Source organism: Silurus meridionalis, chromosome 9 (genome assembly GCF_014805685.1).
Source record: "Silurus meridionalis isolate SWU-2019-XX chromosome 9, ASM1480568v1, whole genome shotgun sequence".
Lineage (NCBI taxonomy): Eukaryota > Metazoa > Chordata > Actinopteri > Siluriformes > Siluridae > Silurus > Silurus meridionalis.
This window is the reverse complement of record NC_060892.1, coordinates 18,609,240-18,629,819: the sequence shown is the minus strand read 5'-3', so window position 1 is coordinate 18,629,819 and position 20,580 is coordinate 18,609,240. Positions and strand designations below refer to the sequence as shown.

The 20,580-nt window shown below is 36.2% G+C and overlaps 1 protein-coding gene across 1 annotated transcript; it reads left to right on the top strand.

Annotated features, from left to right (window-relative positions):
* The first annotated feature begins 647 nt into the window (after window positions 1-647).
* vtg3 (vitellogenin 3, phosvitinless) lies at window positions 648-15,279 on the top strand. Its single transcript, XM_046857821.1, has 26 exons — window positions 648-687; window positions 944-964; window positions 4,970-5,121; window positions 5,491-5,742; window positions 5,829-5,990; window positions 6,102-6,250; window positions 6,475-6,625; window positions 6,695-6,852; window positions 8,214-8,379; window positions 8,468-8,593; window positions 8,683-8,901; window positions 9,505-9,722; window positions 9,827-9,924; window positions 10,559-10,683; window positions 10,777-10,875; window positions 10,964-11,083; window positions 11,207-11,396; window positions 11,511-11,598; window positions 11,700-11,885; window positions 12,009-12,138; window positions 12,223-12,391; window positions 12,491-12,600; window positions 12,892-13,101; window positions 13,982-14,121; window positions 14,279-14,417; window positions 15,150-15,279. Exons 1-26 carry the CDS (start codon window positions 648-650, stop codon window positions 15,210-15,212), a joined length of 3,681 nt encoding a protein of 1,226 aa, XP_046713777.1. The 3' UTR covers window positions 15,213-15,279.
* The last annotated feature ends 5,301 nt before the right edge of the window (window positions 15,280-20,580 follow it).

Sequence of the window (20,580 nt, the reverse complement as noted above, 5' to 3'; positions counted from 1 at the left end):
AATGCATATATATATATATATATATATATATATATATATATATATATATATATATATATATATATATATATATTAAAGAGATAAATATGAAAGTAATTACTACCATATATATTTATTTGCCATTTACTTAATATTAATAGAGATCAATATTCATACTATACAGTATTTGGTTTGCTGACAAAAATATTAAGTTTTTTCATCCTACAAACTATTACTGTGTTAGTACACATAAACAGAGATAGTGATAGAGAGACAGAGAGAGTTAGCACTCAGGACTGCAAATCTTAGTTAAAGTCGAAGGTCCACAGCATTATTTTTCCACTGTATTTGCAGGACTTAGTGACATTGTCAGCGGTCAGTGTGGACTCACACTGAAATTTGGTGTGTAGCCATTTATTCAACTCCCAATAGCAAGCTACATTATGTTCATCACACTTCTCAAACCATGTCATGGCTTTAAAATCATTTTGAAAACCAGTTCTCAAATTTCAGCCTGCACATTTGAACACCTTAGCTGGGTAAGATCGAGCAGAATTTTAGCAGGTCATTCCTTAAGTCAAGTAGATAAGAAAGGGAGGAGAGGGAGGATTGTCAGCCATATATATAAGGTTATGCCTGATCAGGTGATTTCACTCCTGGCTTTCACAATGCGGTGGTTTCTCTTCTGTCTCTTTGTGGCATTGGCTGGTAAGTTTCTCATAAGCGTATATGCTATATGTAATTTTTTTAGAAATAGCTGTTTATTGATACATGGTTACATATTTGCACAAGAATATTAAATGAAAAATATAGCTGAGAGCAGTATCAAAGCCATGCATGTCCATGGTTCGTGTTTTTGGTAAATATTTAAACATAAATATCCATTTTTAATATTTTATATATCCAGTATTTTATAAATATCCAGTATTTAAAAAATCAAAAAAATTGCAATTTTATTTTCCAGCATGCGAGAGCCCAAATTATGGTATGTATCAATATTTAAAATTATTTTATAATGATTTTGTGTATATTTTTATAGTGTATATAAGCAAGGGCTTTCAATTACCAATATTTGAAATAAAAGATTAATAATTATTAAAAAATAAATCAATAAAAAATTAATTGGTGTTGGTGGGGATTTTAATACAATGTACCACATGCAGATATACAGACACTCTCTCAGACACATACACAAACAAACACACACATACACTGCTGTTATTCAATTTTCTTTATGTATGTATGTAATTGGTACAACTAATGATACATGATGAGAGGCAAATTTTGATCCATTTTGTGTGGCCCATTTCTACAGAACTACACGATTCACATGACCAGATTGTCTAGCCACTTTTACAGCACTAGTTTAGCCACACACACACACACACACACACACACACACACACACACACACACACACACACAGAGTGTTGTGCTCTGTTTGGCCAGCGATTAAATGAATATCTCCTAATATAAGCATATGCTGCATGGTAGGCAGTTCATATTATATAGCTTTAGAAGAGAATTGTGCATACAATTTCAATCTTTACAGAAGTGTACACACTAGCATACTTCCTTGGTAGGGGAATAAATGTCACCCAAGTTCAACACTATATAAATGCAACTACTCTACACTCTTCCTTTGTCCCTGGGGTGGAACAATCAAGGGTAATAATTACCTGGAAAGGTGCAAGTGGTGTCCCTTTACCTTTTAGAAGAATGGTCCAATTATATACCTTTAATAACAAAGATTAATGGCACCACCCCAGTAACAATGAAAACCACAGTCTGGCACTTTTACAGTATATCTGACAGTATTGCATAGATCTTAAACAAATACTGAACTAAAACATCTACCTTTTGAAGAAAATCCTTAGGAAGGATCTGTGTCCTGATAAGAATGTAAGCATCTACCAACAAAAACCACCCTACTTTATTTTTAAAAGATAAGTTCACATCCCTGTGACATTGGATGACTGTCTTTTGTAATACAGGGTTGCATTCCTACCCACAGAAAAAAGAGATGTCTTGATGTCATTAATGAACATGATAACAATGTAGAGAACTCAAGAACCTTCTTCTATTTCAGTCAAAACAGAGGGGCATTTAGCTACCCCATATTAGCATGATCTATTTTAATGAATGTAATCTTTCTTTTATCCCCCTGTCTGATGCAAATAGGATTATATACATTTCCTAAATACAACTAGCTTTTGCTTCAATTACCTGTTCTAAGGCTGAAGGAACAATACAAAAAGGATACCTATACATAGCAGTGATAAAACTCAGGCTTCAGTAATTCATGCAAGGATGAAGGCCATACTCATACACTTTTCCAGAAAAAAGTGCTCGAATGCTCTTCCATGGCTTTAGTTTTCAGTATTGCAGGACTACATGCTTGGTTTACCCCCTTCCCTACTCACACAGTCCCAAGATTATTAAAGAAGGACTTCCACAGTTTAGCTTTTACTAAAGTGCTAGACTACAATATAGATTCAATAATTTTTTACTTCCCTTTTCACATCCAACCTCTCAGCTAGAACAGAGATACAGTGGGACAAAAAAGTATTTAGTCAGCCACCAATTGTGCAAGTTCTCCCACTTAAAAAGATGAGAGAGGCCTGTTATTTTTTAATCATAGGTACAGCAACTATGAGAGACAAAATGAGAAAAAAAATGCAGCTTGGTGCAAGAAATCAACTGTGGGAGCAATTATTAGAAAATGGAAGACATACAAGACCACTGATAATCTCCCTCGATCTGGGGCTCCACGCAAGTTCTCACCTGTGGGGTCACAAGAACGGTGAGCAAAAATCCCAGAACCACATGGGGGGACCTAGTGAATGACCTGCAGAGAGCTGGGACCAAAGTAACAAAGGCTACCATCAGTAACACACTACACTGCCAGCGACTTAAATCCTGCAGTGCCAGACATGTCCCCCTGCTTAGTCCAGTACATGTCCGGGCCTGTCTGAAGTTTGCTAGAGAGCATTTGGATGATCCAGACGAGGATTGGGAGAATGTCATATGGTCAGATGAAAACAAAATAGAACTTTTTGGTAAAAACTCAACTTGTTGTGTTTGGAGGAGAAAGAATGCTGAGTTGCAGCCAAAGAACACCATACCTACTGTGAAGCATGTGGGTGAAAACATCATGCTTTGGGGCTATTTTTCTGCAAAGGGACCAGGACGACTGATCTGTGTAAAGGAAAGAATGAATCGGGCCATGTATCGTGAGATTTTGAGTGAAAGTCTCCTTCTATCAGCAAGGGCATTGAAGATGAAACGTGGCTGGGTCTTTCAGCATGACAATGATCCCAAATACACCACCCAGGCAACAAAGGAGTGGCTTTGTAAGAAGCATTTCAAGGCCTATCCAGTCTCCAGATCTCAACCACATAGAAAATCTTTGGAGGGAGTTGAAAATCTGTGTTGCCCAGCGGCAGCCCCAAAACATCACTGCTTTAAAGGAGATCTGCATGGAGGAATGGGCCAAACTACCAGCAACAGTGTGTAAAAACCTTGTGGAGACTTACAGAAAACGTTTGATCTCTGTCATTGTAAACAAAGGGTATATAAGAAAGTATTGAGATGAACTTTTGGTATTGACAAAATACTTATTTTCCACTTTAATTTGCAAATAAATTCTTTAAAAATCAGACAATGTGATTTTCTGGATTTTATTTTCTCATTTTGTCTCTCATAGTTAAAGTGTACCTATGATAAAAATAAATACAGGCCTCTCTCATCTTTTTAAGTGGGAGAACTTGCACAATTGGTGGCTGACTAAATACTTTTTTTGCCCCACTGTACAATTCTTGAATCTAAAAAGTCTCCAGATGGTGTGCTTTACTTGAAACAGGGTGATTGAAATCTTCAGTATTGTTATGAGGTTTTGGTTTAGCATGGGTTGGTAAAAAATGATGTTTGCACAGATGATTTCCTGTAAGCAAGTTGAGTACTTTTACGTTCTCTGAAAGAGCTGTCATATTTGTTGAACAGTTTAAAACACAGGAATAAGTGATTTACTGCCAGGTTAACTTGAGCTACTCAAGCTAGAGCTTCGTTGTAAAGTTTAAGGTGTTCAGGTTCCCCTCTACATGTCTTTGTGAGTTATTAAATCACAGATTTGATTGTGGTGCAGGATTTCCCATCGGTTGGCCTTGAGATGTGATTGCTGAATGGAGGTCTGCTACCTCAGGACACAGATACCTCATTTGCAAGAGATTTATATAATTAATATCCACAATTCTGAAGACATGTAACAGAGGCAATCAAGAATCATACATAGAATACGCACAATAATCCAGATTTACGATCATTAGTAAATGCAAGTGTTGATATACTGAACATCCAGAATAGGATACACAGAAATCAAGAATAAGTAATGGAATCACACACAAAGATTAAGCCATATACTGTAATTGCTCAAATGTACTCAGATGAATGCAATAGGCAATGATACACTCCTTGAACAAATGTCCTAGGGCTTTACATTTATGACAGGGAATAAATATATCCAATGAATAGAGTTTAAAGTTTAGGAATTTAGGGCAGATTGCCCTCTAGTGGTGTGGTGGTGTTGATAGTAGATGTGAGTTTCTTTGAGGCTCCCTTTGAGACCATTTATGGTCTTTGCCCTTAGGTTCCCTAGTGTTCTAGTGGTTAGGATGCGGCGCTCTCACCGCTGTGGACCGAGTTCGATACCCAGTCAGGGAACCAACCCCAGCCATTAGGGTTGCACAAGCCTTAGTGCCGGTCCCAAGCCTGGATAAATGGGAAGGGTTGCATTAGGAAGGGCATCCAGTGCTTAAAAAAAAAAAAAAAAAACGTGCCAAATCAAACATGCGGATGGTCCGCTGTGGCAACCCCCAATGGGAGAAGCCGAAAGAAAGTTTTATGGTCTTTGACCTTAGAATACACCCAAAGCTAAAAATCTGTGGTACACTGACAAATTAACACTGTCCTAAATCTACTTGAATAATTTCAGAGCCCACCTTGAACTCCCAAAAGACATATGAATATAAATATGAAGGAGTGGTGAATATTGGCCATGATACAGCAAACCTGGCTGAGTCTGGAGTAAAACTACAATGCAATTTTAAAATCACTGGAGTATCAGTGCAAACGTTTCTGTTTCAGGTATGCTTAATGTCATTAATACCAATGTACTAATGTATAAATTACAATAATTGTAAATGTTGTATCTACCTGTAATAAGGTATATTTGAATTTAAATATAAACAAATAAGTACAGATCTGTTAAGGTGTGTGTGTATATATATATATAATATATAATTAGCATAGTATGCCTAGTTGCCTAATTAGTAATGGTTTAATTTAATAATTCGATTTGAATTATTCTACTTGATTTGAATAATTACTATAAGTAATCTTTCCGAAAAAGATTTTTTGTTACCCTTGCTTATCAGTTAATTTCAACAATAAGGTATTGTTGATTTATTTTGTATTTTGTGGTCAATGAGTCTTATGGCTTCTGCAACAATATAGATCTCCAATGTCAAATTTGAAGAGTTTAATGGGGTCCCAGGAGAAGACTCCTTCAAAGAGTCACCTAATCTCACGAAACTTTTGGCAGCTGTGCTCACCAAACCTTTCACTTTTGAATACACAAAAGGACAAGTAATCGTCATTAAAACAGCACCTGACGTCTCCAACACTGCCGTGAATATAGTGCGAGGTATTCTAAAGTTCCTGCACGTTACTGTTAAAACCACCCAGCGGATTTACGAGCTTGATGAGGTATGAAACTTTCCGCTGCAAAAGTTCTACTATATTAGACATGTTATTCTATAATTACACAATTTTTCATCATGATTTCTTCTCAGGTGGGAATTCACGGTATCTGCCACAGTGCTTATGTTATTGAAGAGAATGAAGCAGATAAAGAATTACATGTGATCCAAAATGTTGACATTAAAAACTGCCATCAAAAAGCAGAAGTATATCAAGGAATGGCTCTGTCTCAAGAAAGCAAATTCAGCAGAGAGGTGCGTACGATTTGTCACATTCAAATAGGAAATAGATTCCAGGAAGTACGTCTGTGACATCAACTGCTGTTTTATATATTTAAATAGGGTTAAACATATGTTGCATTTCAGAGAGGTGAAAATGTGATTACTACCGTGAAATATGCATGTACAATCAAGTCCACGGGAGATGGTGGTCTGATTACAAAGGCCTCAGCGCATGAAAGGCACTATTTCTCTCCTTTAAATGTAAAGGGTAGCAATTCAAAAGTGAAAGCCATGTAAGTTATATAATGTACACTTTCATTGCTTGGTTAGTAAAACCAACATTGTAGTTGGAGAGTTTGCATGAATGACACTATGCTCATTTGCTTGTATCATAAATTATATTATGACAAATTTTGTAAAATTATTGATATTTCAGTCATACTACTCAGCTTTATAATCTGTTTTAGAAGTGTACAAATCCCAATGCTATCTGAATACTGTTTGTTTCACTTTACAGCTGGAACATTGAGTTACTAAGACAGGCCGACATTGTTGGCAAACCCATAACAGGTCAGGTAAAAAGCAGAGGAAATCTGATGTACCAGGCAGAGAAAGATCTTGGGCCAATGCCAATTTTGATGACCAGTCTAAATAGCCCAGCTCTTAAAGTGAGTTCTGCTTAATACTTCATAGTTTAAGTGGAGAAAATCAGCACTTTTGACTAATTATTTCAACAGGTTGCAGACCTGTTAAAACGTTTGGCTCAGGCTCACATCTACCAAGTGAATTCTACAGCAAGCGCTGATGTTCTTGAGCTCATTCAATTGCTTCGTGTAACTAGTTATGAAGATCTGGAGCTCTTATGGAAGCAGCTATCAGGACATGATGAGCATAGGTATGCATCTCCTTCTCCTTATATTTTTTATAACATATAAGTGGATTCAGATGGGATTATACCCTATTTAGAAAACTCTTTGGGACACCTGAATTTTGCAGAACTATGTGGATTTTCCCCAAACTTTTCCCACAAATTTGGAGGTACACAATTTTTTAGGCTGTCTTTGGATTTGGTATTATTAAATTTAATTAAATTCATTCTTATTTGTATAGCGCATTTAACAATGAACATTGTCTCAAAGCAGCTTTACACAGATAATGTGGTGATTCAAAGTGAATATGTTCTTTATAAGTAAGTTTGTCCCTGATGAGCAAGCCGGTGGCGACTGTGGCAAGGAAAAACTCCCCGAGATGGCATAAGGAAGAAAACTTGAGAGAAACCAGACTCAAGAGAGAACCAATCCTCATCTGGGTTGCACCAAATGTCCATTTATAGCAGATATACAATGTTATGGGGTACAGTGAAGATGATCAGAAGCGAAAAAAGTCCTGAGTCAATGTCGCAGACTGTTGACATTAACTACAGTCCAATCCATCCTCAAAGCGCCCGTTCTTACTCCGGAATTTCATGGAACCACCCAAGGCGTTGATGAGAAACTGTCCCAAGCTGCACAGAGAGGCCTCCAATCGAAGAGAACACTATCCAGAGGCAGGCCTGGACGAAGTGGGAAGATCCATGAAGGGGGGAGGGTCAGGAACAGTGGTCACTGGAACCTCAGGAGCATGTTTAACTCGACCGTGAGAGAGAGAGAGAGAGAGAGAGAGAGAGAGAGAGAGAGAGAGAGAGAGAGAGAGAGAGAGAGAGAGAGAGAGAGAGAAAGAGACAGAGAGAGAGAGAGAGAGAGAGAGAGAGAGAGAGAGAGAGAGAGAGAGAAGAGGGGTGACAGGAAGAGAAGGATATGGATTATTACGTGTCTTTATTGTTTTTTGAAAGTGCAGTTTGGACTCCAGCAAGACTTGCTATGGCAGCATAGCTAAAAGGAAGAACCAGAAGGTAACACCGACATGAGGGATCTCTGGGATAAGAGACGACCCACCACACCACCATCAACAAACCTAAGTGAACGTGTGAAAGTGAGGGGACGACAGCATACAAATATCCTAGTTCACCAAACACTCTATATCCATATTCCCTCCAGATCAGCGCCTTTACCTAAGAAAAAAAAATCTACTGATAAAAGGCTTGACTAAATAAATATAAATAATATTCCCCTCACTTAAAATAGGAGACACAAACCTGTTTCAGCATGACAATGCACCTTTGCACAAGCCAGCACCATGAAGATATGGTTTACAATAATTAATTTTGTTTGGAAGCCTCCTCTGTTTTCCTGATATTCCTATCACTGTAATCATTAGGAGGTGGTTCCTGGATACGGTTGTCGAGGTGGCAGATGGGAGGGTACTCAAATTCCTGAAGAACAGATTTAAAGCTGGAGACGTTTCTGCGAGTGAAGCTGGACAGGCAATTCTTGTGGCATTCAACCATCTATCTGCTGAAACTGAATTAGTAGAAATGGCAAAGGTAATGACTAGAAACCTTTTGTTCATATAATACATATAATACCAAAACATAATTTTTTACCTCCCTAATGTGCACCATTCACCTATAGGAGTTCTTGACTATCCCATTTTGTAAGTCCCATTTGATGCTGTGGAACATCGTGATCCTTTCATACAGTTCTCTTGTATACAGAGTCTGTGATCGTGTGAATCCCTGCCCAGTCCTCACAGTACAGGTATAAACTACTCTATAAATATAAATCCATTTCTGATCAGATTTGTCTGCCGTGCACTAATAATGTTTGCCGTCATTCTCGCTTTGCAGCCCCTACTTGATATGGCCACTAATGGATTGACTAAAGGCATTGATGAAGACATGGTGATTGCTCTGAAGGCCTTGGGAAATGCTGGACATCCATTAAGTCTTAAAACCATAATGAAGTTCCTTCCTGGATTCTCTGTCAAAGCTGATAGCCTCCCAACTAGGGTTCAGAGTGTGGCTGTGCAATCCCTCCGACACCTTGCCGTCAGAGATCCACATAATGTAAGAATTACCATGGCTCCCAATGCTTTTTTTGATGCCCACTCCCATTGCTCTGGAAGTAACAGCACTGACATTTTACTTGAAAGCACTGAAAGAAGTGTCCTGATGGCTTAGTCTTACATCCTGCAATATGTAGAACTGTTATTTAGAAAAGCTGGATGTGTGTTGCTACGTTACATCTCCAGGAATTGATTCTGATCTCAGGTTACCTATACAGTATGTGGAGTTTTGCAAATTTTCCCCACTTGGGCTTATTCAGAGCTCTCTGGTGTTTATCCATTCCCAAAAAATATCTGGTTTGGCTGCTCTCATTTATGTCCATGTGTATTTGTATGTGAAGAGTGTAATAGACTGCTATCCAAGAGAGGCTCTGGACAACTACAACTCAGATTCTGGAATGAGATTTAATTAACACACCCTACTGCATATTGTTGTATGTTAAGGATGGTAATATTATCAGAGAATTAAATCAACATTAATCTGTGTCTTTTTACCAATCAATTGTATAAAAGTTATGTTGATTTCGATCATGATTAACCCTCATGTAGGTCATCTCAGAAACATCTCATTGTCATGTCTGTGTGAACATATTCTCATATTCAGGTCCAGGACATTGCTCTGGCAATATTTGCACAAAAGACAGCTCCTACTGAAATCCGAATTCAAGCTTCTTTGATCCTCCTGGAAACAAAGCCATCTCTAGCACTGATCTCCACATTGACCGAGCTTCTGCTTCAGGAAACAGACCTTCATGTCTCAAGCTTCATTTACTCACAACTCAGAGCTATCGCTAGGTCACGAATTCCTGATGATCGTTACTTGTAAGAACTTTGTACTTTAACAATTTATTAACAATAATGTCAATATATTTGGATTCTGAGGAAAAATATAATATTGAAAAATTTTGTGACCATTACCCACATAGGTCAACTGTTTGTAACATCGCAGTGAAAATACTTTCACAGAGGTTTGGTCGACTAAGTTATCGATTTAGCAAGGCACTACGTTTCGACTGGTTCAGAGGTAACTTGGATTGAAAGCATTTTTTTTCTCAGCATTTACAATGGCTAATCAGCATGATTATGACTATAGATCTTATTATACCACAGCACTGTTAAATTCTCAGATCTGCATTGTAGCTATGGGACTTATTAAGGTTTATAAAGGACATTCGCACGTATTGTATGTTATACTGACAAATAAATCATGAAACAAGATTTTCAGTCATGTCTGACATAACACAATTGGGCCAAATGGGGAGAGCTTACATTTCATGTAAAGCGATGGCAGCTAATAGACAAAACGTCAGTGAAACTAACATTTGGGTTGTTTTTAACTTTATTTTAATATTTTTATTACTACAGTTTTATACATGATAAAGATGCCATTATCCAGAAATCAACAAAATGATCAGCCAGAAGTCTTGCCTTAAATGTAAAACCATTAAAAAGTATGATGTCGCTCATTAATAAATAATGATAGTAAATAACTAGGAAATGGAAAAACAGCCACACTTCATATTCCATATTCACATCACACCACCCTGGTACTTGATTATTTTCCTATAGCCACATCTCCATCAAGTTTTATCCATATTTAATATCGATATTTTGAATCTTACATTAGACAGCAATTCTTAATGTGCTTTCCTTCTTAGATGACCTCTTAACAGGGACATCCAGAACGCTGTATTTGCTGAAAAGTGGTACAAGTGCCTTCCCCACAGAAATCCAATCTAATGGAAAGCTTTACTTCATTGGAAGAGTATTTCAACTTCTTGATGTAATTCAATCACACGTTCCTGTGTTATTTAACAATACAGTAAGTCATACTACTTCATGTGTTGTGACAGTTTTTATATCCACAATTCCACAGCTTGGGGTTCGTGCAGAGGGTCTCAAAGAGTTATTAGAAGACAGACCTGGCATTTCCAAGGATTTTAGTGTAACTGATTTTGCAGCAGTCATGAAAATTGTAAGTAAATTGTGAAATTGTTTCTTTTTTTGACCTTCTCAAAGATATTTCAGATTAAACTGAAACATTTCTCTATTACCATGTAAAGCTCTCCGACTGGCAGTCCCTACCTAAAAATAAACCTCTCTTATCAGTATTTGTGAGATTCTTTGGTCAAGAGGTCTCGTTTTTCGATTTTAATCACGATGTTGTTCAAAAAATCCTAAAGGTAACCAACCAACATTTTTCATCTTACTGTCTTCATAATGATTAATACAAAGCAACATTTATTATTTATGTAAGATTGTTGGTGTTGTTGTAAAGAATTAAACTGAAATTCTTCTTTCCCAAGTCGATGAGCCTTACGGCAAATAAAGACAATACACTGTGGGATCTCATTCAACAACTACAAAAAGGAATATCATGGCACTGGACTAAATCATTCCTTATGATTGAAACCCGATTTGTTCAGCCGACCTGTCTTGGCCTTCCAGTCGAAATCAGCAAATATTATTCGACATTAGCAGCTGTTACTATAAATGGTAAAATAAATGTTCTGATTCAACGTTCTACAATAAAACAATCAACTGATACAAATATTAAATTTATTTTATATTTTTATATATTTTATTTTATATATATATATTGATTTTCAGCGAAAGCTAACATTGACCCAGCTCCAAAAGAAAACTTATTCGAACTGAGAAATACAGATATTTTTGTGGAAACAGATGGATTTGCTGGGTAATTTTCTCTTATTTTCAAACCCCTGTAATTCTTTAGACAAATATTTTTGATGTACGTCTTATTTTACAAGGACATAAAAACCACTTATCTCATTTCAGAGTGGCAATGGATTATTTTCTTTTCCACGGGATCAACACTGATCTCTTTCAAGCTGGTGTCCAGCTGAATGGCAAGACAACTGCGTCTCTGCCTTGGAAAGCTGGCTTAAAAAAGAATGTAAAAGAGAGAAATTACGAGATCACATTTCCTCCGTGCAATAAAACCACAGAGTTCTTCCAACTCAAGTAGGTTTTCTGAGATGGCTTACTCTACTAGAACAGTGGCTCTCTTGCAGTGTTGAAATTAAAATTTTTAACCTTGTAGCTCATGTTACAAATCCCTAAGAGATACAGCTCTTTCTTAAACAGATACAACGTATACGTGGTGTCAAGAAATATCGACAGTCTATCGTTGGCTAAAATGACTCCTCTGTTACCAGAGCACAGAGAGCAACAAAGTTTCATCAAGAAAGACACATATAGTTCCAGAGAGTATCAGGTACTAAGGTGTTTAATTCCAAAAAAAAATTTCAAAAAATTCATGAAAAAAAATTAAGTGAATTTTTAACATTCTGTGAGCCAGGTAGAACCAGTGAAGATACGCCAAACAAAATTGAAGTACTGTGCAGAATTAAGCTCTTATGGAGCCTCACTGTGCGCTGAATTGGAAACCAAACGGGTCCAAAACATTAAAGACTATCCTCTTAACTACTTCTTGGGATACACTCATCTTGCATGTCAACTTGAGCCAGGTATGTCACATTACATATTGGGGTTTTTTTTTATGTGAAGCTATTTGTGTGGTTATAGTTAATGCAGTTTCGTCTCTCATCCAATTTATGTCTTAAAAGTCAGGTCTGCTAGATCAGTAGAAAAGATTAAATTCCAGATCAGTGCTGGGCCTCGTAAACACATTTCACACCAAAGTCAAATGATGAGTGTCAGCTGGGAAAATGTCAAGGTACTGCAACAATTGTTTTGCTTTTATTTTTGATTCACTCGTCTATTATGAGACACTGTTTCTTTGATGCGTTTAGGAAACAAAAAACTATAGCTTTATTCATTTAATAAGAAAACCTAAGGTAAGTTTTAAAATCTATTCAAATACACCAATTGCTAGTCAAAACAATAATTAATTATTATAATAATAGTAATAATAATAATAATAGAAATGTTATTAATAATATTATTAATAACAATAAGACAACATTCATTCTTTCATTTCAGATTTTAATACATGTTTATAATGTAGGGCGCTGAGGTCACTCCCGATCCTGCAATCATCGTGAAAGCACTGGCTCTCTGTCCTAATGTAAAGCCACAGGGTTATGAGGCCGCTGTGTATTACACACCAGGTTCACAAAAGGATGACGTTGAAATCATTATATCCGAGGCTGCTGAGGAGACGAACTGGAAAATATGTGTTGATGCCAATATTGACAAGATTCAAACAGGAGCAAAGGTGATATAATCCAGACCAGTTTTTTGTTTTATATGTAGAAAAAGATGTCAGAAATGAGCTTCTTTAAAGTAATTGCTTATAATCCATTCAAATGTTATTGGTCACATACACATCAATACAGAGTATGACATGTAGTAAAATGTTTTTTACAATATACAGTATATATTTAAATATAATATAATATAATATAATATAATATAATATAATATAATATAATATAATATAATATAATATAATATAATATATATATTATGGGTGTAACTAGAGTTAGCGCAGTGTCACTGTGGCTACTCGCGCCGCACCGGAAATAAGAATTGTTATGCGCATGAATGCAAACTCTAAGAATCAATAGCGCAATGGATTCCAAATTCAAGTTGGGTTTTTTGTCACAAACATAGTTATATACAGGGTACAACTTGCAGATAAATAAAAAGTAAAAAATAAATAAATAAATCTTGAATCTATTGTGCTAGCATTAGCCGCTAGAAACTTCGTGGTTAGTGACTAAACCTAGCGCTATCGATTCTTTAGCTTCTTATGTCAAACTTTTAGAATTTCTCTTAAAAAAAAACTACATTTTACTACATTACTTTGGTAATCAATTAAATTGGCACAATTTAATTGTGATTTATATTTAAAATGTGATTTTCTAAAGATATGATCTACTTAACTGTTCTACTAATTTTAGCATACTTTAATAAATGTTTAATAATTTTTCTATATGCAATATAGAAAGATCAGCATTTTAAATAACTTACAGACAATAAAATACCCTTTGAAATGTTAAATAACACTTTGCAAAACAAAAATAATGGTGAATGCTTTAATAGTACACAAAAGCAACAGCAGTTCACTCTGCAAATTCTTGTGTATGTTTCAGACCCATTTTAAATGGGGTGCTGAGTGTCAGTCATATGAAATCGCAGTGAAAATTTCTGCAAAAGGAGAATCAAAGCCCACAATGATCGCAGAATTGACCTGGGGAGATGTTCCTGCGTTAATAAGGACATTCGGCCAAAGGTATCATTATCACTGTAATTATTACAGATTGTTTGCCCTGTAAAATTCTTTACTACTACAAATGCAGAACATTTGATGTTAAAGCAATTACATAGTCATTACGAGACTTTTATTGTCAATAAGCTTTTTGTATATATTCCATGTTTTCCCTTTATAGAGTTCAGGAGTACTTCCCAGGTGCATCCTACGCCTGGGGGTTCAGTCAGAAACATGAACAAAATACTGAACGTGAAGTTTCAGCTACACTTCTGGTTCCTGCTCAAGGAGGATTTGATCTTGAAGTCAAAATTCCAGAGGTAAAGACATAGGTGATATTACAAATGGTTTGACTGTTTTGTTGAGCAAATTCTTCCTACGATACTATAACAATTGTGTCTGTCGAATTTACACTCCTGGGTCAAGATGGCAAGTTTTAAGGTTTTAGTGATACAGTAATCCTCCGATTTACCGCGGTTCGAATCTTGCATCCCCGGTTTATCACGAAATTGCATTTGCCACATAACCAGTTTACTTAACTGGTTTTCCCGGTCTCTCACAGTAGCACTATAGACCAACAAACCTATAGGGAATGGAGTTTAATGTTGAAATTATGAAATTTATTAATAAAAATATAATTATTAATTATAAAATGAAGTAAAATGTTTATACAGTACAGTACTGTATACATAAAATAGCATTTTTGGAGTGGGTCCGTATATTGCGTTTTTCGTTTTATCGTGGGCGGTTTTCCAACGTAACCACCAAGATAAATGGGGGATTACTGTATTGAGAACAGATCATTGGTCAAGAAATGATCACAAATTAAACAAAGAGTGTAGATGTCTTTTTGTTCTATTGATCCTGGTTCTGTTTTGCATCAGGCTTTTGATAAGCTACTTCATCTGTGGCAGATAATGAATAATCTTTTATAAAACAATTCATGTTGTTTACAATTGTATTGTCTAAGAGGATACAATACAGGATACAATGTCTATTAAATCAATATCGTAATACTTCCACAACTAAAAGCGAATCTTTCTCTCCAACAGCTAACTGTGTATCGCCAGGGAATCTCCTCTCCATTTGATGATACAGCGATGTGTCTTGTATAACCATTCTTAGACATTTTTACTGTACATTGCACGTCGCTGATTACAAGCCAGACGTTCCCATGCCAAGATCTCTAACATCTGTTACAGCTAAATCATCTATGAAAATAATAATCATTTTATTCTGAATATTCCAAATCATGTTGATTAGGTGTTTAATTTTATGTAATATAATGGTCACCTTAAATATGGTAAGTTTTTTCCTCAAGGTAATATTAACAGATCGATCGATTACTTTTTTTGGGTGTATAATAATAATTCAAAGTACAAATACATTTAGGTTACAGCTGAAATCCTCAATACTGCCAATTGTTCATATGCAAAAACATTTCCTAACCATCATTTACATCCCAAACACTAGGCCTCTTTGTTATCTTTAATCATTTTATCACAAGGATGCACCTGTTTGCTCAGTGCAAATGATTTAATGGTAAAATAAATCAGTGTGAATAAATCACTTGGAGTCGTTTCTTCTTATTGAAGCTTTCATTTACTGCTATATAGCCCAAAATTCTGTCATTCCCCAATGATATACTGTTTTCACAGTAACTGTTTCACACACACACACACACACACACACACACACACACACACACACACACACACACACACACACACACAGTATTCCCTGTTTCACCTGTAGGTGTTGCTGTCACTTTGTTCTAAAGTATCATGGACTCTAAACAATCCATTTATAGCAAGCAAACGAATTGTTTGCCATATTACGCATCACATGTACAATTTAACACACACTGCATGTACAATTTAAAGGTGGAGCTAATCAGATTTTGGGTCTGAAGCCTCCTTAGAAAACACCTAAAATTGTTAACACACAGCACAAATGATTGTATGCTTGTCACATATACGTCATATACAAGGCAAAGGCAAAAGCTTGACAACAAAACATACACAAGCCGAAACTTAAACAGGGGTACAAATTAGTGACAAAACAGAATATGTGTAAGTGGTCAGTGATTTATGGCAGGGGGCTAATCGGTAAATTAGTCAATGTACCAGTTTCAGAATAATCATTACAGTTAAAGCTTCCATAAAGCAGAACATAACTAAACCACACAGGATCATGCTATTAGTCTTCTAGTTACATCAAATATAAAAATAAATAATAAACAAACATACTGACTTGACACTTTAAATGGAGTACAATAGCAACTCCATCGTTTTAAAACTAATTTCCATACAAACTATAAAGTTTACAAACCGCATAGCACCATGACAGAAAACCAATATAGGAACTGGTATTGCTTTCTGAGTCAGCTCTGTCAGACATCGAGGTGAAGGTAAGGCTGAAAGTAACACATTGGAGGTTATGCTGCTGGAGAAGGAATTCTGGTTGTATTACGTTTGGTTTTAATACTAGCATCTGGTCTGTGTTCCTCAGATCGTTAGTAAATCAAAGAATCCTAAAATGTACATATATACATTACATATGTTTGATTTTATTAATACTCTGCATCTAGCATTAATTTCACACTGAAATCTCTTGCTTGTAGATATAACACTGATCACATTTATATCATCTGCTTTTCGAAAATTGTGCACATACAAAAGTAAAGAAAGAAGATATACAAACTGTTTACATGCTTTTTTGCACATCCTTTTGACTGCTGCTATTGCTGTTTTTGCACAAACCTTTTTGTTTATATTGTGTTTACTTATAAGTACACTCCTGTACTCAGTTCTCTGTACACACTGTGCTGTATAATATACAGTAGGTTTACTGGCGGCACTATTTTGTGTTTTGTGTATTTGTCCTACACTGTCTTATGATGTCTTTGCACTGGCTGCTTTGCACTGTTTGCACCAGGTTGCACACGATGCACTTTATGTGGCGAGGACACTTGCTAGTCCTTAGTTCTGCGTTTCCTGTTATGTCGCTTTATGTTTTATGTTGCACCAGGGTTCTGGTGGAACATTGTCTCATTTCGCTGTGTATTGCGTCAGCTATCTATGGTTAAAATGACAATAAAAGCTTCTTGACTTGACTTGACATGACCATAGGCTGAATGTGCTTATCTATTGGCTTTGCCACTAGATGGTGACAGGGCTTGACCACTAAAATGTACTGAGCTTAGAGCATAGATGAAATAGGGTCTATTTTTTTAATAATGGTGTTCATCCCTCCCATACAGATCAAGAGAGCTGAAGCTGTTGTGACAATGAGTAGTTGACAAACACCTTCTCCAAAATAATTTGTGGGATTCCTCTATATTTTGTTAGGTATTTATGTGAATATATACTTCATACCTGAAAATCTGAAATGAAACCTGAGAATTTTACAATAAAAATCGTTATCAAGTTTTTCAGGTGTTGCTTGGCAGAACATTCGAAGACTGGTAAAAAAAAAAAAAAAAAAAAAAAGTGTGTACCTGCTATTGACTCAGATTCCTGTTCTTAGCTGTCACAAGTTGAGTCTAATGTGCTCTTCTGTTGTTGTAGCCCATCCCCTTCACCCTTTAAATGGTTTTCTGCTCACCAGAGTTATATAAAGTGGTTATCTGAGTTATTGCAGCCTTCCTGTGAGCTCAGACCAGTCTTTACATTCTTCTCTGATTTCTCTCTTTAACAAAACATTTTGTCCCACAGACCTGTTGCTCACTGAACTGTTGCTCAACTCTTCTGCATCCTTGTAGTCATAATACAGATCAGTCGTCTATTAATCCTTAAACATGCACATCTTGCACCAACAAGCATGTAGTCAAAGTAAATTCGATCACATTTTTTCGCCATTCTTATATCTAATGTGAAGTAAAAATCAACTGGAGAGCTTTACCAGAATCTGAACTGAAATACACTGCAAACTTGATAATGTGTTTCGAGCTGTGCATTGCTACACAGTCGTAAGTCAGCAGAGTGAACAGCAGTGGACTGAGCACACAGCCCTGAGGGGCTTCAGTGCTCAGTGTGGTGGTCCGGACTGACTGAGGTCTCCCAGTCAGGAAGTCCAGAATCCAGTTACAGAGGGAGGTGTTCAGGCCCAGTAGGCTCAGCTTCTTAATCAGGTGCTGAGGGATGGTCATGTTGAAAGAGTTGTGGAGTGAGGTGTAAAGTACTACATATTTCTTAATGTGAATATTTCAACTTTTTAGTTTACTTACTAGTTTTATAAAAATCTACTGTAATAATTTACTAAATAATCTAGATTCAGTAAGTCATGTTAATGTTCTGTCATTTTAATCATAATAATGGAACACAACTTGAAAACGGTTGAAAATGAGTGCCAATCAACAAACTCGAATGAAACTTTGAATCAATCAAATTAATGAAATGGACATGTTTTCATTAATAACTACTCCATAGGCATCTTATACTGATCTTATACTGTCATATACTATAACAAGTATATAAATACAACTGTCTGCTCCTTGGTCCTTTCAAAAACTCTTTTGTGCCATATGTCTGTTTAACTGAAAACAAGCAGCTTCTAATTTCACAGAAGCATGTAATGTCTTCTAAATCATTCAGAACTCGGAGCATATGCACCTGTAAATTCTAACCCGTACAAAGATTTAAACAGTCTGTAATTAAACAAATCTGTTGTATAGCCTAAATTCTTAATATCAATGCTAAATCTGGTTCAGCAAACATTGTATAAACTTTTACATAATTACCATTGCTAAAATACACATGGCTTTCAGGTAATTACGTCAATAAAGAAATCTATACAAATTCCTGCATGTTTTTCAGCAAATTTTCAGCACGCTATTCTTGCTGTGTTTGCTGGATAAAAGGTTCTGAGACAGTGTATGAAGCTAAATGCCACCAGGCCTGATCCATCTGCCCTTTCTTTTGAGGTTACTGTATACTATGAAAGCCTCTGTCCTGGTTGTAGAACCTTCCTGAGCGGTTAACTCTTCCCTACCTGGATAATGCTCAGAGATATCATGAGGGTGAACCTAGTGCCCTATTGCAATGCAAAGGTATATTATAATACATAATCATCTTGAAATAAAATAATACAATAACATGTAGCTTTATTGTTTTATTTAACTGCTGTTTTTGAGGTTTTATTTTATTTAAGATATGTCAGGGAATCCAGAAAATTGCTAGAGTGTTTTTTTGGGGGGAAAAAAAACTTTAAAACGTAAAAGAAAAAAATAAATACTTAAATGTTTTTGTGCAAAAAATATACTTTAAAGACTTATATTGGTCATATTAGTACTTGATTTGTATTAAAATGATAGAAAAATTAGAAAAGGCTTTTATTTTCATTGAGAGTGGGATGTACAGGATTAGAAATGTTTATTAGAGGGGCCCCGCAGGTAGGATGTTTTGGAGACAATATGAGAGAGATGCAATTGAGATGATTTAGTCATGTGCAGAGGAGGGACACTAGGCATATTGGAAGAAGAATCTGAGGATGGAGCCACCAGGCAGCAAGAAAAGAGGAAGGCCAAAGAGGATGTTTATGGATATGGTGAGGAAAGACATGCAGGTAGTTGGTTTGAAAGAGGCAGATGTGGATGAGTGATATGGAGACCAGATGATCTGGTGTGGTGACCCCAAAAAGGAGCATTTAAAAGAAGAACAAGAAAAAGTTTATTCTTTAAATTAAAATTTTAAAGTGGAAATGTTTTTCTGTATGACTATAAAAAAAAGAAATTTAACAGTTTCACTATACACAGACTGGCTTGGGCATATTCTCATCACAGCTTCTTGCTGTGAAACACCACAGGCTCCTGCAAACACAACTTCATGATGCAAGATTCATTTCTGGTGTTTTACACCATAGTCAAAAACCTTCCATTTGTTTACAAACATCCAGATCACAGATGGTCCCATTTATATTGATAGGATTCTTTTGTAGCCTTTTGTGAATATAGCAGTTTTCTGGGGTCAAGCTTAAGGTCCAGACACATAATTATAAAATTCCTAAATTGTTTTGCTGTGCTAAAGTGTTAATTTGAGAACATGTGAAGCTTGAGACCATCAAAAAGCTGAACAGTGATGAAACCGTGGTCTGTTCAGGCACAGTTCCTCTAACATAGCCTGTTACATCATCCACAGCGGTGGCGGTAACAACCTAATAAGTATTCATCTTTAAGTATGGCACATGTACACCTGTCAGAAATCCCAGAGCTCGAATCCATGAGCCAAACAATTCTCACTTCAAGAATGTTGTTATGCTTACTTTTTTCATGTTGAGACTTCTTGTTGTTTTGCTTTTCCTTTACCCTCAGGTTGTACTGCATGCTCCTCCAGCCTTGCTGGAAAGCATTTACAGTTTCTCTCTTCGGAAAAAAAACACATGAGCTCAGCCAATGCATCATGATGCTAACACATATCTTTTGATACGGCTGCAGTACAAATGTCCAGTTTTCACTACTGGTGTTGCAAACATGAGCGTCCCTGC

Coding starts and splice junctions, on each gene's coding strand:
- vtg3 (XM_046857821.1), top strand. CDS start 648: ATGCGGTGGTTTCTCTTCTGTCTCTTTGTGGCATTGGCTG. Junction 5,122..5,490: donor TGCAAACGTTTCTGTTTCAG/GTATGCTTAATG, acceptor GCAACAATATAG/ATCTCCAATGTCAAATTTGA. Junction 6,853..8,213: donor TCAGGACATGATGAGCATAG/GTATGCATCTCC, acceptor TGTAATCATTAG/GAGGTGGTTCCTGGATACGG.